The 23,233-nt window shown below is 46.6% G+C and overlaps 2 protein-coding genes across 3 annotated transcripts in view; one reads left to right on the top strand and one right to left on the bottom strand.

Annotated features, from left to right (window-relative positions):
- Positions 1–17,138, bottom strand: part of DEGS2 (delta 4-desaturase, sphingolipid 2) — a 33,154-nt gene extending 16,016 nt beyond the window's left edge. Inside the window, exon 1 of one of the 2 annotated variants that reach the window (XM_032112813.1) lies at positions 17,057–17,138. Coding sequence is in view for 1 of the 2 variants with exons in the window: in XM_032112812.1 (XP_031968703.1) it covers positions 3,222–3,303 (82 nt within the window). In the remaining variant the exon portion in view is untranslated. Of the gene's footprint in view, positions 1–3,221; positions 3,343–17,056 lie in introns of those variants that run through there. The other variant, XM_032112812.1, reaches the window with a different exon arrangement.
- YY1 (YY1 transcription factor) overlaps positions 16,236–23,233 on the top strand; it is a 25,804-nt gene continuing 18,806 nt past the window's right edge. Inside the window, exon 1 of the mRNA XM_032112814.1 lies at positions 16,236–17,153. Coding sequence (XP_031968705.1) covers positions 16,475–17,153 — 679 coding nt within the window. The 5' untranslated portion in view covers positions 16,236–16,474. The remainder of the gene's footprint in view (positions 17,154–23,233) is intronic.

Here is a 23,233-nt window from a genome sequence, read left to right as displayed (position 1 = left end):
AAACACTTGCACCATCTCCACTCCAAAATAACTTGCCAAATAACTAATTACATAACTATTAAGCATTCTTGGATGTTAGATCATATTCAGATGCTCTTGGGCTATCCTGAGCAACACTGATTCAGCTCTCATCTTCACCAGCAAACAAGTGTTTCCCTAAGGATGCTGTGAGGCAAGACATTTTCTGAGCAACCTGCAGTAATTTTATAAAGTTAGATCCAACCCATGGCACAAATATGATCTCACTCTTCCCATGTCACAACATATTGCTCATTGCTTGCATTTGGGAAATTGTTTGCAGGTGAAATGACCATACATTGTATGCTTATGGTGTTACCTGCATTTAAGCAATGATCTTTTCATCTCTCAAAAGTGAAAAGCTGTCAACACTTCCACTGAGCAAAACCATAGTTTCTTCAAGTCTTTCAGTCCAAGAAATCCTTACTGACAGAAAAATAAATCCTATTTCCACTAGATGTCCCCTTTATGTTATATCTCCCCCAATAGCATTTTTGTAACTATACAGAAAGGATAAGCAGATACAGATGAAAAAACTTTTCCATCAGGAAGGTTTTAACGAGGTCTTTCCCTAACAGGGCTTACTGCAGCATTACACAAATCCCAGTCCTGACACAAGGCAGTAACAGGCTTTTCATAAACAAGACAGCGAGAGAATAGCAATGAAACAATTCCATTTCATAAACTGAAAAGCGTGAATAACGTGTTCAGGAACATGTATAACGTGATCAGGGTCGAAGTGCCAGCTTGGCAAGAGATCTCCACTGGAACTCAGAAGCAGTTGCACCCAGACAGTACTAAGCACAAGCTACATTTTAATACCTAGATACTACAAAGAGATAAGAGAGAAAGTATCTCCTCTCCCTCGTGCAAAATGTTGATCTATTTGCTGGTATAATTATAACCATTAGGAATCACAACCCTCATCTAGTGCAACAGTGTCCTGCCACAAAACCAGTTTCCAGCCAGCCCAGTTGATAAACACAGCTCACAGCTCTGCAGCTCAACTGGAACCGGTTGCCCAGAGAAGCTGTGGATGGGCCATCCCTGGAAGAGTTCAAGGACAGGTTGGATGGAGCTCTGAGCAACCTGAGCTAGCAAAAGATGTCCCTGCCCATGGTAGGGAGATTAGACTCACAGAGTTGTCATTCAGATGCAGTCACTGACTACAAAAGTCTTACGGACACCTGGGCTACAAATTCTTAAGCCAAGATAAACAACTTTGTGATGAACCTTTTCTACCTCTCAGATGCTCTATAGGAACATATTGGGGCAACAGCCCAAGGAAACACCACTTTTGTAGAAAGAAACTGCCTTATGTGTTTGTCAGTTTGCCCATTTTTTTCTCCTAATAGATAATTTCCATTTGCATTTAAATCCAAGTAGCCATGCCTGAGAGAGACCAACATTTTTAAAAGCTGCAGCCTAAACACAGAACAATCAAGTTTCAGTGCTTAGCAACTAAATCATTAACCTATTGGGAAGGAAATACTTCCTTTACCAGCATGGAATGCTGTCCCCAAGGCATTGCTGTATATAAAAATGTAAAATACATGGATTTTTATAGATTTTTGTTCATATGTATGTAAGATTCTTACTGTCTACTCCAGCTTAATAAACAGTAAGCACTTTGATAAGTATATACTCTGGGTACTAGGTGACCTTAGGCTTTGAATAATAGAGTGAGGATCGTTATACAAATATTATGTGGGATATTATGATAGTTTCAGTAACTTTTGGTAACATTTTGGTATTTATGACACTAGTTTTATAACCCATTCTGCCCCATCAGACACAGATCATTCATGTCTTTCTTCCCATGTTGTATTTCTCTCTGCCCTTCCTTCTACTCCCACAGCTGGGGCAAGGGAAGCTGAAAAGATGGCCCTTGATTCCAATTGCTTGTTCTTAACCCCAAGAGAGGGTGGGCAAAATCTCTGCAAGTGTGTAGCTGAAAAGTCATAAAAGGAGTTTGCTGCAACAAGGTAGTCCAAGTACCTCCTTACAGCTTCACCATGATTTGCAGTCCCCATTCTATAGCACAACCAAAAAGGCAAGAGAGCAGCAAGGGCAGAGACCCACCATACACACTCCTATCCTTAGCTCACCAAAATGTAGTCCCCTTGACTGAAGGGATGAGGAGCACGACACCAAGAAGTGTCATTTTCTATACTGACATCATTTGTCTATCATGATTACACAGTACAATAATTATTATTTTCCTGGATGCAATTCAAACCTGGACGTGGATATTCCACGACTGCAACTATACCGGAAATGTTTTTGTAATTTAGATTAATAATGGATTAATCTGTAAGATTGTGGGGGAGTTAAAAACCTGCACCCAATTAGCATATACCTCGTGCAGCAACTCAGCCAGAAACTCCACTGCCTTTTTATAAAAGTTCTTTAAAAACTTTATTCACCTCGTTAGAGGGAAGAAAACAACCAACTCACCCAAATGAAAAGAGGAGAAAAAAATCAAAATCTTCTTTATTAATAAAAAGTTGAAAATGTATTTTCAGGAGACACACACAATATTCTGTGACGATTCTGAATTGTCAGATCTTCTCAGAAACGATGTTCAGAATAGCCCAAACCGCACAAAAATAAACCTCCCGACCCACCACACTCCTGTGCGCAGTTAAGCGCTGCGTGTACAACACGAAAATACAGGAGTGTACCTTGTCCCCGACAAGCAGCGGGCACTTGCTATTGTTCTCTCGCACGCCTCACCCGCATCCCCGTTTACTTTCATGCACAACCAAGGCACCGGGAACACGTGCCCGCAGGAGGGCTCCCAGCCCGCGCCCCGCGCACACCTGGCAGAGCCGCGCCCGCCAGGACCCCCGGACGGCAGCGGCGCTGCGGGCAGGCGGGCGCTGGCCACAGCCCATGTCGCCCCTCCGCCGCTGCCGCCCACTGACCTGGCTCGGCGCAGCCGGGCTCGGTTCGGCCGCCGGCATCTCCGCCGCTGCCTCCAGAAGGCACAGAGTTGAGAATGCTACATTCCTCGGGGGAAACCCCCCACAGCCCACCGGGCTGCGGCCCTCGCTCTCCGCAGCCTGGACACCACCCTGAGCCGCACCGACACCGGCGGTCCCGGCGCGGACCCCCCCACCCCGCCCGTCCCTTCCCGTCCAGGAGCGCAGCGCAGCCCAGCCCGGCTGCCCGAGCGGCCACCCCTGAGCCCCCCGTCGTACCCAAGATCTCCTTCCTGCGCTGCGTGTGGGGCTGCTCCGTGTAGACCCACTCGAAATCCTCGCGGGTGACACGGTTCCCCATGGCTCCCGCTGCGCCCCGCGCCGCGCCGCGCTGCCCTGCCCTTATAGCTCCGCGCCCGCGGAGGGGCGGCTCCTCCGCCCGCCCCCGCCCCGCGGCCGCCGCAGGCGGGCACCGGGACAGCTCCGCGGCTTCGCGCGGGTGTGCAGGAGCCGGGAGAGCTGCAGAGCCCCTCCCGGGTATCAAGGGGAGTCCGGCGGGCGGACGGTGCCTCGGGGCTGAGTCTGGGGACAAGGGACGGCCGGCCGAGGCTCGCCGTGCTGCAGGGACCTCGAAGACAGCCAAGAGAGGTGTGTGGGGTGCGCGTGTTTGCAGGGCAGCAGGATCGCCATCGTGCCGGCACCGGGGCTCGGCAGAGCCACTATATCCATCGCTGCCTGCGACGGCTCCAGAGCACGAGGGGAACTCCAGCGCTGCAGGTCCCCGGGCACTTCCAGACACAGCTTTTGGAAAGCGAAGGTAGTCCAAACGCCGTAAATCCAGAGACGGAGCCCTAAGCAGAACCGTGGATTAGGGCAAGCCCCAGTTGTGCGAGCTCCTCCCAGGGGTGGAAGACCTAGAACAGTGCAAAGGTGACCAGCGGCTGACACACATTTCCTTGGCGCTCTGACAATCTTCGTGAGCCGTCCCGGTAGAATCCAGCCCTCGGCTGCGTCACACTTCACTCCTGGTAGTCTGCAGCCCATTTCCCAGGTACCGTCCCCGCTGGAGTAGCAGGAAATCACACTGCTACCTTGGTAACAAAACCAGGCAAAGGACTTGCTAACCTTAAAACTAAGGTAACCTTGTACCTCTCTAGCCTCTGTGATTCACAGAGTTACATGTTACACAGTGATGTTTCTACACACACAACCCAAAATTAAAGTGCTGCCCTTGTTCCCACTATATTCTTTTGCAAGTCCATACCTGACCTCCTGTCCATCTTCACTCATTATCCCTATCCCTATCATTAGTCTTTCCAACAACAACATCACGTGTGGATCAGCTCCAATTTTGTTTAACTCTGTTTCACCTTGAATGTCTCTGGCACCCTCCATTCCCTCCTACCCTTAAAAATGCCTACTAGAGCTGGAAGTTAAAAGAGACAAAAATGCAGCCTTGAAATGTATAAATATGAAATGTAAATATTTTTCAGCAATAATTTTTGCCTACAAACACTGGCAACACTATCACCTCTTATATTAGTCTAGTGGAATTATTTAAGATCTCTTGGTAGAACAGTTACATGAAACTATAAGGGCTAAAAAACACCAACAATGAAACAACCCACAACCCCCAAACCCTGATCTGAAGCTTGACTGCTAGAAAGCTTTAGGAGGTTTTTTTGAGAGTCAGGGGTTTTTTTCCCTGTTTAATCACAGAATCACAGAATCAGCTGAGTTGGAAGGGACACACAAGGATCATTGAGTCCAACTCCTGGCCCTGCACAGGGCCATCCACAAGAGTCACACCATGTGCCTGAGAGCATTGTCCAAACACTTCTTAACTCTCTCAGGTTTTGTGCTGTGACGACTTCCCTGGGGAGCCTGTTCCAGTGCCCAACCACCCCCTGGGTGAAGAACCTTTCTGTAATATCCAACCTAAACCTCCCCTGACACAACTTCAGGCCATTCCCTCAGGTCCTGTCACTGATCACCACAGAGAAGAGATCAGTGCCTGCCCCTACTCTTCCCCGTACAAGGAAGTTGTAACTGCAATCAGGTCTCCCTTCAGACTCCTCTTCTCCAGGCTGAAGAGACCAAATGACCTCAGCCACTTCTCATATGTCTTCCCCTCAAGGCCCTTCACCATCTTTATTGCCCTCCTTTGGATGCTCTCTACTTCCTTAAAATGCAAACCCTTGAATAATGAAAGGTGTGAAGCAGATTGAGTGGAAGGATGATAGTGTAAAGGGAAACAGTTTTACCTACAGCAAGAGCAGGAGTTTAATCACTTTGCTGTTACAGCTCAGCTCTCTGTAAGTATGATGGTTTCTTCACCATTGCTCCAACACACGGTTGGTGCTCTCCCATGAAGTTGCAGGAGAACCCAGATAACAGACTGTTAATCCAAGTTAAGGTTATTACAGGTTTCTAGAAGAAATGGATTGTTCAGAGATGCATCAGTATCTCAGCCTAAACCTTTAATTGACTCAAACGTTTTGGTGTGTTGACAGTATCAGTGGAGAAGCCAAAGACACTGAATGTGATGACACCCTTCTGTCACGTCCTGCTCAGGTGTGCTGAAGGTGACTAAAAAAGCAAATTAGTGGGGCAGTCCATGCAGTTACAAAGAAAACAAATATGACTTCATCCCAAAGCTTGTCCAATAGGATAGTGCTATTGCTTGTGGTAAGTTACACATGGAAACTTAAGTATCTCCTTTGTAGGCAAACAGCATCTCCTTCATGTAGCTCATTACTATAGCCTCAACCTGACCACATAAGAAGAACAGAAAACTTTTCTGTCTCCAGTGAGTTGGCATCTGGTTTCGAGAATAGAATTTCGTGCTTTATATTTCTATAATAAGCCAAACAAATAATACTAATTCAAGAGTAATTGTGGATGCCAGACAAACAAGAAACACCAGCTTTAGATCGTCTTCTAGAACTGGCAAAAGTATTATTCAGTTCTGACCATTTGGTATCCTTAGTTTTACAGCATCCTAGTAAAATCATTCACAATGGAAAAGGGAGGGAGGGGTGCTAATGGCACACAGCAATAATAGTCCTTTTAATGAATACTGTAATGACTGTGAACTCTACACTTCGATTCACAAAGTCACTACACTTTACACAGTTCAAATGTGCTTCACATGGTCGGGTTCTCTCAGCTGTAGCCTCCCTTTCTTATTTAATTTCCCATACTTGTTCAGGATTTCTGGGAACTACTGGGAAGCCTAGCTGAGGGAAATTCCTAGCATGCTCCAGAGGAAGAGCACAATTGCTGACTCTGTGCAAGGTACCACAAAAATATCTCATTTACATATTTTTAAGTACACTTCACACTCATCTCCAGCATCCCAGGGTAAAAAAGACAAAAATCCTTTGCTCCACTGAGGACATGGCCTACAATATACTTGCTTGAAGCAAGACATACTGGTCCACATTTCCACACATCCAGGCAGACTCGCCCTACCTCACCCAAAGGTGTATATCCATCAGCTGGCTTCCCAGCATGAATATATTTCTACTACACAACCCAGTTACTTCTTCCTTCTGCTCATGGAAAGGACAGGTGACAGAGGAAATACAGGAGGAACAGCTCACACCTCTCCTAGTGACTACTGCCAGCCTTGAGTGTTTGAGGTATCTTAATTCTGCCCTGGTGTGTGGGTCTTAGCTCCTCTTCTTGTGGTTTTCAACAACTAATCTTTGTTAAAGTTGTTATTCTGGAACTAAAATAAAGTCACCTGGGAATTTTATCTCTAAATAAAGTGTTTTCTCCTCCAAAGTAAGAGCTCCATGTCCCAAGACAGACTTGTATTTTCTGTTACTGCATTACCTTTCTTCTCTGCCTATATAAATTGGAGCTTCTTTCATTACCAGAAGAAAACATAGCTATAATATTTACTTGTTTATAGAAGAATTGGGTGTCACTCTCTGGGTTGATGTAACTAATGCAATGTGACATACTTTATTGAACAAAGTCAAATTTTCATAGGCAGCATAGTTTGCAGATGAGCCATGTCAACACACACCCACACTGAAGTAAACGCAGGAGAAACAATTTGCCAATAAGCCCTCCGCTGTTTCCCCCTCTCACTTGTGCAGACCCTTCCCAGGGTCATCCTGGATTTCTCTTTCCACTGGGTTAGCTCTATGCCAGAGTTGTGAGCTGAACTTACCAAAGGTACTGAGGAGCTGGTGCAAGAGCCTTAGAGGAGAAAGCCATGTTCCTTTTGGCAGTGTTAAGCTGTTGGATACACCTGGCTGTATTAGGTGTAAGGCACCCTCCACACAGCCCGGCGGTTCACAACAGCCGCGTTTGCCCAGCACTCGGCAAGCGCTGGTGGATGTTGGCTGGCTCATGGTGTCTTTGCCTGAGAGCTGCCCAAATGAGACGTGAGGTTCCAAGAAGCAAAAAGCTCCCCAGGAGATGGGCTCACTGCTGCCCAGGCTCACCGCTCCTCCGCTGCGCACAGCTCTCCCAGACCTGTGCGGGGCCGCATCCCTCCCCGCCTCCCGCAGCAGGCCCTGCGGAAAGCTCCAGCCGTGGGAATGCTCCTTTCGTAGGCTAGGAGCAGCGGGAAGCGCGCGGGACGGGCAGCACGGGCTGCACCAGCACCCACACGGTGAGGGGCGCTGGGGCGGGGGGCGGCTGCGCCGCCGAAGGGCTGCCCGGCACAGCTCCGCTGCAGCCAGGGCTCGGCTCGCCCCGCCCCGCGGCAGTGCCGGCCCGCACGGGGCCCGCAGCGAGCCCGGCCCGTTCGGGGCGGGGAGCGGAGCCGGGATCGCCCCGTGCCCCCGGTGCCCCGGCCGCCCCCTCCACGCGCGCAGCGCGCCCCCTGCCGCCGCCGCGCCGCCGCCGCGCCCGCCCCGCTCCGCCCCGCTCCGCCCCGTCCTCGCTGTGCCGCCGAGCCACGCGCTCTCTTTCATCCAAGTCCCACGGCCCCTCGAAGGTAACAGCGATCACCGGAAGGGGGGCTGAGGAAGGGCTCACTTCGCAGGAGCGACGGACTCGGTTTGGTACCTCTCGAGTGTTCTCGCTTCTTTCAGAAATACGTCCTCAAGGAATTTTAAACTGTTTTGTCTGGAGGTTAGCAAATGCGGGGCTGCTGCAACTAACGACACCACTGTGTTCCAGGACGTTATGTATTTAGACAGACCGCTCCTGCAGAATTCACATGGAAACAACTTCCTCTTCTACATAAATATTTTTTTCTCGTGATGCATTTCTTAGCTTTTCCAAAGAATCACAAGCTTTCTACTAAGTAATTTATTCCACGGAGTGGTTTATGTTGTTCAGAGGATTTGCAATTGCTTTCTCTCACAAGATGTATTTGCTGTTACACACTCTAAGTACTTCTCCCATGGATAGCTTATGCTACCATGCCTGCAATCTTGGGCATTTCAGGAATCTTCACTAGCAGCCTGGTACAAACTCCTGAGCGGAGTGTGGGAACTAGACTTCTATTCCACAGCAAAAATTTTAAACACAAAAAGTAGCAACAACATTTGTAATCTATCCAAACATGAGAACCCAAGGGGTTCACTGTGGACAAGTTCTCAGAATTATGAGAGAACGTGGGTCCTGTGAAGAAAAGCACCAGATTAAACTGGGATTTCTCTTCTTCCCCTCTAAACATTGATGCCACTCTTCTCTCAAAGCTCACACTACTGTACATCGCTGGTCTGTCTGGCAGTGCTCTCTGGACTGTAACTCACCCTTGCAGATCTGCGTTTCCAAACGTATTTCCCGATACTCAGGTTTCAACCTGATGCACTTAAAACCTTTCATTTCAGTGCTGCTGAGCTCACTTCTGACAATAGGAGTGACACGGGGTTAAGAGGGATACTTGTTCAGCCTCTTGAAGTCAGAGACTAAACTTTGAGTAGAGGAATAAAAAAGCCACTTGAAAATGTCTCACTGTGTGTGTCTGTAGTGTGGATGTGTAGGAAGAATTGCCTCTGCAGGGAACAGTTGGAGAACAACTTTGGTAACAAACTGTGATGAATTCCAAAGATTATGTCATACAGTCTATTGATATTTTTAAGAAATATTTTTAGTTAGTATTTATATTGTAGCAACATATATAGACCCTCCAAGATGGACTAGGGTTTCACTACAAATTCACAAAGTAAAATTATAATCTTTCTTCCGATGAGTTACAAATCCTTCTAGTATAAGCACAGTAGAAAAACCATTGATCAGCTTTGCCTATGCCTAAGGAGTATAAGGCTTTGCTCATAGTTTAGCAAACTGTCAGTCGAGTCACAGTATCTATTTCTTCATGAAAACCTCGCTAAGTTGGTTTAATAAAAAAAATAGCTGCCCTTGGGCTTTCCTTGAGACTGCAGCAATTTATATGTCTTATTTATTTTTATTTATTTAGCCTTGTTCATTTCAATCCATTTTTCATTTAAAATGTAATATTAACTCTAGGGCTACATCTTCCTTAATGCTACTGGGATCTATCTGATGACTTCAATAGAAGCTGAGAGCTGAGCACTTTCCGGCATCAGGTCTGTAACGCAAGGGAATGCATATGCGGGAGAAGGGATAAGGAAGCCCAGCTATTTGCAGGACAATCAGCATGAATAGGAGCTGCAGATTTGCTCCCTGGCCCCAGGGAGCAGTGTGAGCAGTTAGGACACTCATTCACATACATTGCCTGTGCTGGCAGGTGTGAAATCGTACCATGCTGGCTCAACTAATAGGTATTATTTCCCCAGAAATTTCTGCTTTTGTGTTGTCTATAATTTGCAGGATACAGACTATTCATATGTCCACACATATCCTATGTTGGTGTAATGACTCCTTCGCGAAGACTGAGGATTTTTGGAAGGGTAGTTTCATACCTTCAGCCATGAAATCAGGCATGGAGGACAAAAACTTCATTTATGATCATCAGCTTTAAAACTCAATAATAATTATTTTTATTTTCAATTAATAATTAAAGGACTAAAAGTTTCTGGAGTGAGGATTAGTCCCACTGATTTATGTATCCTTTCATACAGTAAGAAAAACCGATCATATGATCTTGTCCTTACAACAAAAACCTGTTTAATAAAACTGTGGTGATTAATGACCATAACTTAGAAATTAGTTTGGAATGGTGGCATTCCAAACCCTCTCTCCGTTACTCTGCAAGATGGCTGATGAGAGAAAATCCTTCCTCGCTGTGCTCAGCCTCAAAAACACAATGAAGCTTTAAATGTGTTTTGTAGGAGTCCACACACAAATTGGGATCAGGGATTTCCCTCATGTTTAATTAGCAATCTGAGGAGAGAGGACAACGACATTTGTAGCAGAAGGTAGTGGGCCATAAAGCCAGGCATGGTGGCAGTTATATTAGATCAGCTGGAGATAAGGAAGCTAAATTATGAAAGAGGCTAAATTACGAAGGACTATAAAGGTAAAGTTAAAACCTCATTTCCTGCGGAGCTGCAAAGAGCTAGGACAAGGATTCTGGGAAAGATGGCACAGCTAATTAACATTTTACTTAGTGAATTACTTTAATGGCATTGTAAATCCCAGTTTAAACTTCTTCCTGAGTAAGGTTGGTGTTTTTTGAGGTTTTTTTTCCTCTTCAAGGCCTCTCCTGTTTTAATTGATTAATAGGCCATTCTAGATGAAGGTAACAAGAAAAACCTGGTATCTGAACTGGCAGAACTTATTCATTAGTCCTAGATAAGTCTTTAACGGATGTTAACAAGAGAACCCTTTATTATCAACTACTGATTTTCTTTTCCTCCAGTAAGTGACTTTCTATCTGGTCTTCTTTACATAAGAGCAAAAATATCTTAAGAGCTATCTATGTCATGTATTTAACTAGAAATGTAAGTATTATCAGTTTAGTGATTGGTGTTGGCTTACAATGGGAGGACTAATCTTTCTTTCTTTCTTTCTTTCTTAAACTTTAGACAAATAGTTTGTGTGAGAAAGAGAAGGAAAAATAGGATATCAGAAATTTCCAAACCAGTGAATTTGAAAGGCTGGGTGAAACAAATCAGGAAAAGGGTGTGTAGACCCTGCTAGAGGCAAGAGAGAAGGCTGTAGATGCTGGGTATGAAAACCTCACTTGTTTCACACTTTAAATGTCTGCCCTTTATTTTGGTGTAAAATGAAGAGGGCAGGAATAAGACTAAAACAATAACCCAAAAAATCATCCAAAGATTTAGAAAACAAGCACTGATCATTTTGTTAATTCACTCATAGTTTGTGAAAGATTAACTTGTTTTGTGTGATCTTTCTTTTCTTAAAATACAGCAGACTTTTGCATTTGCCAAGTAATTCTTTTCAAAAGAACAGCTACCCAGTTTGGGCTAGGTGCAGCTGAGATAAGGGTCAGGACAATTAGTTCGGTAGTATGAAACAAGAAATAGCTCTTTACATAAATATCACACAACTGGATACTATACACAAAGTTGGACTAGTATAGGAGTGACAACCGTGGTTCCTGCAAACTACTAGCTCACCACAAGAAAAAAAGATGCACAAGAGTAAAAGCATAATATTGATTGAGTGGCTAATGATGTTGAGTACTGACTATTACATGCTGATAAATTATATGGTGTATAATATATATGTATAGAGGTAACTTATATTGCACATATCTGAGAGATGGGTTGTAAGAGTTCTCCCAAACCAGGGTGCTGCAATGCCTCAAGCACCCTAAATCGTCTTGTGCTATGAGCAGCACTGCTGATTTCTCTGCAGGTAGTCTGCATTTAACAAATGCTTTAAGCATTCCACGAATTGCAAAACAAAATTACAAATAAATTGGAAAAAAAAAAAAAAGTAGTCATGCTCTTCTAGTGGTGTCCAGTGAAAGGACATGAGGCTACATGCACAAATTGCAATACACAAAGCTTTTCTTAAACATCAGGGAAGAACTTCTTTCAGTCAAACACAGGAACAAGTTGCCCAGAGAGGCTGTGGAGTCACCATTATTGGAGATGTTCAAAGCTTAGCTGAACACAGCTCAGAACAATTTGCTCTATCTGACCCCACTTTTGAGCAGGGGCTTGGACTAGACCGTTTCTAGAGATCCCTTGCAATCTCAGCTCTGCCCTTCTGTGATCCTGTGAAACTGAGGTCAGTGTCTCTCATTCAGTTTAGTATTCTTTGGGGTATATTGAAACAAAACATGATTTTTCAAATTATCCTCATATCCCATCAATGCACATGGTGGCAGTAACTTGTCAGCAGACCTTTCTACTACTTAACACTGATGTACCTCTTCACCCTAAAGCAAGAACCCAACACATACAATCTTCTGTAGTACTTGATGCCAAGTATATGTAAAAACTGAAAGCTGAAGGAAGTTCAGAGGAGTAAGAAATGTCTTTGAGAGCATGCATCTTGTCTTCCTTTTCCTTCCTCTCCTTTCTTCTCCTGCCTTCCTTTTCCTGTGCATGGTACTGGGGGCTCAGGTAAATGTGGATGTCTACTTTTTTTTTTCAAGAGTGCACCAAAATGAAAAGAGGTGAGTTCTCAGTAACCCGTAGCTTTCTAACTTGTCCAAATGATTTCTGTACAAAACTACTACACCGTTTGTGCTGGCTTTGAAGTTGCCATCTCTTTGAATCCTGAGGTTTTCCCTGCACCTTCCAGTGCTAAGAAAAGCAGATGTGTGAGTCAGTTCAATCCAAAAGAAAGGAGGGCTGTGAGGACAGTAGAAGCTGGGTTTGTCAGGAGAAAACCCATGACACTTTGTTCTTTCAGTCAGGTGTGCACCTGAAACCACTACCAGGAATTTTGCAGTGGCAAGAAAGGAGAGTGGAGATAAAACAATGCTGGTGGGTGTGTGCATGTGAAAAGTAGAAATCTAGTTTCTTCAGACTGATGGAGGACAGTAGAAGCTGGGTTTGTCAGGAGAAAACCCATGACACTTTGTTCTTTCAGTCAGGTGTGCACCTGAAACCACTACCAGGAATTTTGCAGTGGCAAGAAAGGAGAGTGGAGATAAAACAATGCTGGTGGGTGTGTGCATGTGAAAAGTAGAAATCTAGTTTCTTCAGACTGATGGTGGACTACAATTTCCTGCAGCAGATTTTAAGGAAGGAACCAAGAAAGAACACCACCACCACCTCCTCCCCCCCACAATAAAACAGCTAAATCTGAGGCATCCAGAGCTTGCAAAGAATATATATTCCTAAACACTTGTTATGGATGCTTAAAAATAACTTTTGTTTCCAATTGATGGTTTTACATTTTTAAAATTAAACCTTTTTCCCCCTTGCTTTTTAAATGTGTCTAGGAAACAAAATGGAGTTCTGAGCATGGGCAGCAAAATGGGGTGCATAGGGCAAGAAGATAAGAGATTATTAAGGGGACAAATTCTGCTGCTATTTGGATAGGGGACAAAGTTTTCTTTTAAACACCTTTTCACTGGGCAGCTTTCACGTCTTTATTTTTCCTTGTCGCTGTATTTTTTTGTCAAGCTGTTACTGGAAAATAATGTAAGTTAAGTAGATCATCTCATTCAGGATAAAGAGAACTATAATAAAGAAAACACAGGGCTGATGCGGTATATTTGTATTGTGTAGCACCTTTCACTGAAAAATAATGAAATATGAATGTTGCAGCAAAGTCTTAAAATATTAGCTTTAAGCCAAAGTATGGGAAAGCAGAAAGTACAATTGAAAATTAGGTGATACTTACAAACTTAGAAGTGCCTTTTCTGTCTGAAATTATATAATTGCTTGCAGTGAAAAAAAGAAAACCACAAAAATGAAACAAGGTTGTGCAAGATTATTTAACTATTATCACTGACCTGAACCAAAAATTTTATCTCGATAAACAAGAGAGACTCGTGACTTTGTTCTTGTATTTGACAAAGCTCATTTACACTAACACCAAAAAAATCCCCTTCACCCAAAATAATCCAGTCAGGGAGCCTCAGGGCCCAGTCCCACTTGCTCTGATGGCAATGTCAGCTCTGATGGGAATTCAAGAGCAGGACTGAGTGCATGTCTAACGTGTAGGTGACATTAATATTTTCTCTATGCAAGCTCAGAATATAAAGTATAACTGAGTTGTATACTTTTCCTAAAAAAAATAAAGAACACCATAATTACTCACTTTTTTTTTTTTTTTTTAATTTTATTACATGTAGCTTTTATGGAGGGACTAGGGAGACTTCATTCTAATTTTGAAATCTTGTTCTTAAAAGCTACAGACCATTTTCCCACGCTGGTACATGTGTCCTTCCAACTATAAACAGAGGGGCAGAATTTAAACGTAGAGTTCTGGAAATCTCTTTACAATATCTAAAAACAGCCTTTCAGTCTGTGAGAATTTTGCCATGATAAACTACATCTCGTAGTTTGTTAAAATAGGAGTGCTGAGTATGACTGGAGAGAAGGAAATCCCAGATCTCCACAAGTAAATTTGTTGCTATTTCTAATTTCTAATTGTTGCTATTTACTAATCTCATCATTAGGGCAAAGCTCAGTACTGGTGTCTTGAGACTTGGACTAGACTAACTTGGAGAACACTTGATGTTGAGGTAGAAGAAGAAAGTATTTATTAGCAGGAATCTTTTATCAGTTTTTATATCATGGCAATTTGGGATATGAACAAACAAAGCAATGGCATAGTAAGAACTGAAGGTTAAAGAGGAATATATACTTGCAGCAGCCTTGGAAATACTTATAAGGTAAATCTGCACTTGTAGTTAACATAAAAGGGGAAGCAAAGGTGATGTAACAGCTGAAAAAGAAAAAGGAGTGAGGAAGAGGAGATGATCTTGTCCTGAGTACAGAAGGCCTGTGAGACTTGTTTTAAAATCCTCACCTTTGGTAATACTAACTTATTTTGTGTAACCCAAGACTTCCTCCATGTACAAGACGTACGTACTTGTAGAGCCACCAGCAGATTAACCCCTGACCGAAGATAAAATACTGTTCTTGTGAGGGACTTTCTGCTACCTGCAGGGAGCATTTTACAATTACTCAGTCCATGTCCCTGCATCTCCTACTTGTAACTTTCAGATCTGCTTGTTCGTATCAAGACAAGCAGCTGTCTCTTTGCAAATTCTGCTCCTGATTTATATGCACACAGGCCTGACCCCTTACAAAGCTAATAACCAAATGAGTGCAATACACTCAGAAGTGCTGCTTTTCCCTTGGTACCCCTGCACACGGCAGTTCCTTAATAGGGTAAGGAAGGGACGTCCTGCAGCAGCTGGCAGAAGGGGAAGGAAGTGGAGCGTGACTGGAGCGCGGAGCTGCTGCATTTGCAAGGCACGAACTGTTGTGTTGTTGTTGGAAGGGTTCTGGGGAGCAACGGAGTTCAGGGACGGAGACGTGTGTTAATAATTAAGGCAAATACCTACACTCGATAGTTTAAACGAGGGGATCACTTCACGTACTGGAATTTTGTACAGTCACTGAATTGCAGTGCTTCACTTATTTTAAACGCCGCTTCTCGGTAAGCGAGTTCATGCACTCAGCTGGTGCTCGCCCCGCCGGCCGTGCCTTCAGGCCGGGCTGCCGGCGGCACCGACAGCCGGCGCTCCGCAAGTCCCCGGCGCGTCCGGGCGCACCTCCAGTTCAAGGCTGCGGGAAAGCACCGCGCCACGCGCAGCGGGGAACGCACCACCCTCCAAAGGAAAAGGAATAAAGAGAGGAGAGAGAAAAATTCCCACGTGCCAAATACAGCTCAACTGTAAAATTCAAACACGCCGATCCTGCCCACGTCCCAAGGCTCAGGCGGAGCTCAGCGCGCTCGCCGGTCTGTCCTCCCGCACCGGTACGGCGCCGACAACCTTCGGCTGCAGCACAGGACCCGGGGCCGGCCGGGAAAACGCCCTCGACAAGGCCGCCGCTCCCGACCCGCGCTCCCCGCGGGGCCCCACCGGGACCCGGGCCCAGGACACGGCGCGCGCTCGCCGGCGGAGCCGCGCCCCGCCCGTTAGCGGCCGCGCGGCCGCAGCGCCCCCTAGCGGCGCGGGCCCCGGCCATTACCACCGAGCGCGGACGCAACGACGGGGCCCGCGCGGGCGGCGGGGGCCGGGGCGGCGCTTCCGCGCGGGGGGGGCGGAGCAGAGACAGCGCCGCGAGTCAATTGGCTGCTCCGCGCCCGGGGGTGCGCCCCGCGCTCGCAGCGCTCCCTGATAGGCCGGCGAGGGCCGGGGGCGGGGCGCCGCGGCACGGCGCGCCCCCGTTGGCTGCTTCTCTCGCCTGGGCGCGGCGGGCGCTGCCATTGGCCGCCTGGCGGCGGGGGGGCGGGCCCGGCGGCAGCGGCCTGCCGGGGCTGGGGTCCGTCTCGGCGGCAGCGGCGGAAGTCTCGCGAGGGAGTGCGGCCGGGATTTGGCGGTGCTGCCTCCCTCCCTCCCTCCTCCCTCTCCCTCCCTCCCTCCCTCCCTCCCTGTCGCTGGCTGCGAGGCGCTGGTGTTTGTGTGGAAGGGGGAGGAGGAGGAGAAGGAGGGCAGGCGAGAGGAGCCCGAGCCCCACCATCCGCCGAGGGGAGCGGACCGGAGCCCCCTCGCTGCCCGCGGAGCACTCTCTCCCCCCCCTCGCCCCGCCATGGCCTCGGGAGACACCCTGTACATCGCCACGGACGGCTCGGAGATGCCGGCCGAGATCGTGGAGCTGCACGAGATCGAGGTGGAGACCATCCCGGTGGAGACCATCGAGACCACCGTGGTGGGCGGCGAGGAGGACGAGGAGGAGGAGGAGGAGGACGAGTGCTGCGAGGAGTGCGGCCCGCACCACCCGCCCCATCACTACCACCACCACCAGCCCATGATCGCGCTGCAGCCGCTGGTGTCGGACGGGGACCCCAGCGGGGCGGGCGGCGGCGCGGCCGGCGGCGGCGGGGGGCAGCTCCACCTGCACCACCACCACCAGGAGGTGATCCTGGTGCAGACCCGCGAGGAGGTGGTGGGGGGGGACGACTCGGACGGACTGCGGGCCGACGACGGGTTCGAGGACCAGATCCTCATCCCGGTGCCGGCCCCGGCCGGGGAGGACGAGTACATCGAGCAGACCCTGGTCACTGTGGCCGCCGCTGGCAGCAAGAGTGGAGGCGGCGGCTCCTCCTCGGCCGGCGGAGGAGGCCGCGTTAAGAAGGGCGGCAGCGGCAAGAAGAGCAGCAAGAAGAGTTACCTGAGCGGGGGAGGCGGCGGCGGGGCCGAGGGCGGCGGCGGCAGGAAATGGGAGCAGAAGCAGGTGCAGATCAAGACCCTGGAGGGGGAGTTCCTCGGTCACCATGTGGGGCCTCGGGTAAGTGCTCGCCGGACCCCCTCCCTCCCTGGGCCGCGGGCCCCGCCGGTGGCCGCGCGGTGGCGGCCGGGACAGTTTGTTTTGAAGGGAGGCCATAGTTTTTGATGTGTGAGATGGGCGCCGACATGTTCATCGCCAGGGCAAGTATGGAGGCTCCCGAAAAAAGATGGCGGGGTCTGCGCTGCCGCCGCCGCTCCTGCCCGGCCGCGGCGGGGGAAGGAGGCAAACATGGCGGCGACTGCCAAGATGGCGGCGGCGGGGGGTGCGCGGGCGGGCGGGCGGCAGCGCCGCCGGCTCCCGGGCCAGGCCGCAATGGCGTAGTTTCTGCAGCAGGGGGAGGCGGGGTGCGGGGCGAACCTCCCCGCGCTCCCCCCGTCCCCGCCCCGCCCCGCCGCTCCCCGCGGGGCCCGCTCCGCGCCTGCCCCTCGCCCGCCCTCCCCTCCCCCGGCCGCCGCCGCCGCCCTCTGTCCTCCTTCTCCCCTGTGTCCCGGCCCGGCTCCCCGCCTGCCGTTCCGCTCCTGTCCCCCGCGGCCCCGGCTGAGGCGTGTGCGCCGGGCCGTGACCGCGATGTGCGGGGAAAGAGTCGCCCGCCCCCACCCCGCGGCGCCCCGGCCCGGGGCGGCGAACCCCGAAATACCGTGTACAGCTCGCCCGGGGGCCGCCCGGCCCCGGCCCCGGGCCCGCTGCGGTGGCCGGGCGGGCGGTGGGTGGGGCCTCCCCGCCCGGAGCCCGCGGTGCCGGCGAGGGGAAGCAGCTCTTCGCCCCCGCGGGGCTGCCCGCGCCTCCCGCCGGCTCGGAGGGGGCGGCCGCAAACAACCGGCCCTTCAGAGCCTGAGGGGCGCCGGGGGTGACAGCCGAGAGGGGCGGCTCCGGAGCTGACCTCTGTCCCTGGCATCCGCGGGGAGGAAAGGGGTAATTCCTGGCTGGCGCTCGGAAACCGTCCGGCTTTTCCTCGCCTAGGTCTGAAGTTTTAAATAAGCTTTTTAAGTAGGCACAGGGAGACCTTGTCGTGTGAGATTCTATGTTTCTTGAGGATTTTTTCTATTTTTTTTTGTGTGTGTGTGGGAGTGTCTTTTAAAGGTAGTAAAATCTTGTGGAAGTGTTGAATATCTGTGGGACTTGGAGTAAACCTAAAATGCACCTGCCCTGCCCACTTTATTTTTTTTTTCCTTTTTACAAAAATGTATTGCCGGCAGCAACGCTCTGTAATCAGAGTTCTGTCCATAAGTTACGTAAATGTGAAAAAAAGAGGTCAAATAATACAGTTCATGTAATATTTAAATTGGCGGGTGCTTTTTGAATAGTGAGTTGGTAATCTATCTTGAATATCATAATTTTTGTACTCTTTCGAATTTTTTAGGAAGGGTCTAGTAAGATAGAGATACTTGCAGCTTTTGATGTAGTCAAAAATGTTTGCACTCTGTGATGTTTGCAAATGACCAGTAGTTGTTAGAAAGGGCAGTGTAGACGGGAAAGTGTATTGGACAGCTGAGTTCTCCTGCCTGAAAAGATGGAAAGCACAGTAGTATGGATCTGTGCTCTCGTTTTAAATACAGGTGACTACTTCAGGAAGTTCCACTGAGCATCTGACACTACTGACATGTTGTCAGTTGACAGCCCAATGAGTTTGATCGAAGTTCTTCTTTATTAAGTTTCCCAAATGGTGTTCTTCTGTGAATCAGTGTATGAAACTGAATAAATTCCCTTCCTGGTATTTTTCTTAGAACTGACCATCCAAGAAAGATAAAGATAGTAGAAACTAATATAATCCCTGGCTTGTGGAAGCTGCTGGAGGTAGCTGAATGCAAGTGGGCTGTATGACTCATGAGCTGGCAGGATACAGGACTTCACTGAGATCAACTGACAGTCTCTAGCATGTATTTGCACTCAGAAATTCAGAGTGCCTGATAGGATGTTTCCTTAGGACTGCATGCTGATTATTATTGGCCGAAGATAAGCATGTGTATAATCAATAAATTTACTTTTCTTTCTACATACACAGCTTTTACATCAGGGGTAGCCCTATTGATTTTGGTGGCTTTTCTTCTTTAGGAGCATGACCATGCAAGCTCAGTAGGAATGATACCCACTTAAAATATACTGGAGATTGAATGCATTGCTGCATTTAACTCAATTATATCCATGATGCAGAAGATTAAAGAATACCTAGTCTGACTTGACTTCTAATGCCAAAAAACGCCCTTCCAAAAGCAAATCAAATATATCGGGAAAAAGTGTTAAGGTTTGACCTCCCCTCCTTTTGCACATACGCAACCCCCCAGCTTCAAACAGCCTTTGGTAATAACCTGCTCAGTTGAGAGTGTTGTGAAGTTTTACTGAGAATGTTGGACACCTCTTATGCCTCATATGCAGCTTATTAATGTTTGCAGAAGGGGTCTGATGTGGTCAAATGCTGGGGCTTCCCCCTCCCCGCCCCTTCCTTCTCTGAAGTTGCAGAGGCTGGATTGTTGCCAGAGAAAATTGAAAAAGAAACAAAACTTGAGGCAGAGGGATATACACCCAAACCAAAAAAACCCAAACCTGAGTCTCCCCCCAAAAACCCCCAAACTAAATCAATGCCAAGAAAGCCCAGAACGACTGGCTTGCAAAAGGGTAGTTCTAAAGTTTCCCTAAAGAATCAGGCATACTTTATTTTGAAGAAATGTAGTAGTTTTGCATCTGTATTTTGACATAATTAAAGTCTTGCTTGCACACTGATTCCAATTGACTGTTTTAAAAGCTAAATGAAAAGTTAATCAAAAGACAAATGGTAAATAAGGCCATGCATCAAGATAAAACAATGAGCCCTTATATTGCTGTGCATGGGATTTTGAATTGGGAACAAGGACACTTTGCTCACCACAGTGTGGGAAGACAATGTGAATTAATTCCTTGTTCCTGTTTGCTGGTGCTACTATATTGGCTTGTACACGGGTGGTACCAAATTTAGCCAATCATGAATCTTTTTCCATAAACGAGTATAACATGTCTTGTAGCAGCTCTTGAAATGTTGTAGAAATTAATCTGTGAAATATATAGCAACATGACTAAAGGAGACTACTTAATCCTCATCTTGTTATGTGGTTACTTAGAAATTGCAGTACTGTTGTTGGCAACAATTTAGACTTAACAGAACTTCTCTTGTCACCTTGGTATCTATGGTGATATCAAGCTTGTGACCCATGATTAAAGTGTTTAGTTTGAAACAGAATGCCTTGTTCTAGTTCAGATCAGCTTTTCAGTTATTCAGAATAGAATTATGTCTTTCTTCATGTGTTCATGAAAGTAAGAAGTGAATGAAGGTGTATTTCTGAAAGGGTTGAAGAGGCGTATATGGTGGATAGTTCAATCATGTTTCTACAGTGTTTCTCCTTTATATCAAATACATGTATCAGAAAATTGCATATAATTAATGGAGCTCTGCAAGTGAGACACCACAGTTTGTACTAGAAAAATTGTTTTTATCTAGTGGAATTTATTTGTACCTTTGCTGCATTCACATTGAATCATTGTCTTTAGTGAGTTTTTCCAGGTTGGGTGCACACACAGTAGTGAAGGGGGAGGGGAAGGATCGTGAGAAATCACTTTGTCAGATGGTGCTTGCAAAACTGATTCTTGGATGCAGGAACATTTGGGAAGGTGGTGCTTAAATGCTGGTTGCACCAAATGCTGGAAATTTCAAGCAATTGGGGATTAAGTTTGAGGGGGGAAAAATGGATTAGTGTAACTACATCTCCTTCTAGGTAATGATTCTTTCAAGTTTTCAACCTGACATAGGTGTTTGCTTTAACTGTGATTGTTAGCATGGTCTACAAGCTCAGGGCTGAAACAGCACGACCAAACATTGCTCACAGGTGTTAAACTGCTCAAGTATCCATCCCTAGATGGGAAAAACAAAGATACAGAAGTTACATGTGTGTTTTGGAAATTATTTTTGATACTGCAGCAAGCCTGGGCTGTGAACCCTTATTGCGAAGCTTGGGGAGTTCATTTTGGGTTTCTAGAAGGTTCTTCAAAATCTCTTAAACTTTCAATGTCTCAGAAATCAGAAGGGTTTTCATTTTACTTCATCAGATTGCAGGGGTGAGAAGAATAACCATCTGCTGTCTGACCAGTTGTCTTACATAGTATAAATGATAGATGAGTCATTTAGTTCAGTTGTGGGCCTGTATCAAGGATGGCCAAAATGCTTTGCAATGACAGATGGGTAATGAGCTTCTTAAAAAGTTTGTCATAATTTCTCTGGTTTAAAATATTACTATGACAGTCTATTTCTGACTCTGATTAAGACAATGACATAGGTTTCTGCTGTATAATAAGTATTGAGTCTGCCCTGACATTTTTTCCACTGATAAGGTAGACCATTCTCTGTGTTTGTTTTAAATGTATTTTCAGTTTTGAAAGTGAAATACATGAATGTGGTTCACCATCTAAAGTAACTCAATTAATTTGGTTCTTAGCCCACCTTCAAACTACAATGTCTAACTTGCTATTGCATCCTTCCCAGGGACGCTCGAGTCGCTTGTGTGCTGACCATTCAGAAGGTCATAGTGCTTCAGCACAGTCTCATAAATGCTGAAGTCAGATGATGACTACTGATATATGCACTGGTTTTGTCAGTTCATGTCTCAGTGGTGTGAAATAAGAGATGGGTGACACAGGGAAAGAAGAACCTGTTCTCCATCTGTGTGCAAGGCACGTCAGGGAAAGTAACCTAGCAGCCGTTTAGGTTAAAAAATGACATACTGTGCAAAATGGAATTTTAACATTCAGAAGTGTCTGCTAAATAACTGTATTATTTAACAAGCTAATTACAGTTCTTTGCTTCCAAACATGACCAATGAACTAATTCGCCTGAGGAGATTGCAATGTGGTAGCAATAACCAAGCTGTTACCGCAGTGCCTTGGTGCTGCACAGCTGCCGAATACATCCTTTATCCTGTAATTGCTTTTCAGCTGTTCCTAAAAGCAAATGTGTTTAACCATGTGATCATAAAAAGAAAATTTTAAGCCTAAATGTTGTTCATCCTTTTAGTGGGTAAGTAGAATGTATTTTAATTTGGTGCCTTGAGGAGGAAGCTATAGGATAGGATCAGGTCTCATTGCTTTGCTACCAGGTGTACCTTCCGAGTTCTTTTGCACCCTGTTTTCCTCAGATGAAAATTGATTGAACAACAATGCATTTTCCCTGCTCAGTAATAGGGGAGGAGGATGGCTTAGAGATTTGGTGATTTAGAAGTGGAATATGATAAAATCAAGGATAAATGAGGGAAAAATATTGACAAGAGCTTCTTGGATTGAGAGTTACGAGGGTCATCTTAGAAAGCTGGGAGTTCCAGAATTGTCAGCTGGAGTTAGCTGCTGGTCTAGAAATGTACAAAATAATGGGATTCCAAGGTGGATGGATTTTTCTGTGCAACAGAAGGGCTGCAAGGGATGGAGAAAGTGTGGTAATAGGAGCAAAATGTGATCAGTAAAGTAATGTTTTGTTATTGATTTCTTGCATGGAGTCTGCAGTTATTAGTTTTACCCCAGTTATCTTCCTTCTTCCTACTTCAGTTGATACTTGGGCTTGGTTCTCTTAAAACTTCAGGTTGTTTAACCAGTAGTCAAAAGACATGACTGGCTAAACACTGTACTTTCACTGGTCTTAATAAAAAAAAAGTTTGGCATATTTGCTTTGAAGGGCCTAAGTGGGTCCAGTTCAACATGTGTATTGCCCATATTTAGGGGGTGGTGAGAGAAGTGCAGATGGGAGGACACTGAACATGAAGATGTGTTAGGATATGTCCTAAAAAGGTGCATAGAGCAACCCAGTTTAGACTGAGTATCTACCTTATTGTAATTTGGCATAGAAGGATGTAGGGGGATATCTGTAGTGTCTCTAACAAATGAGTATTTTACAGCTATGTAAAATAGATGGATACTGGATGTAGCTGTTGCAGTGACTGGTAGTGGATGTTTTTGTGAAGATGATTATTAACTAATTGACACACGTTCAGATCCTCTGTGCCTTTCAGAAAAGGCCATTAAAATTGTGTTCTAAGTTCATTACAGAAA

This window comes from Corvus moneduloides, chromosome 6 (genome assembly GCF_009650955.1).
Source record: "Corvus moneduloides isolate bCorMon1 chromosome 6, bCorMon1.pri, whole genome shotgun sequence".
NCBI classification, from domain to species: Eukaryota; Metazoa; Chordata; class Aves; order Passeriformes; family Corvidae; genus Corvus; species Corvus moneduloides.
The sequence above is the reverse complement of the archived record's forward strand: the minus strand, read 5'-3'. Positions and strand labels throughout refer to the sequence as shown.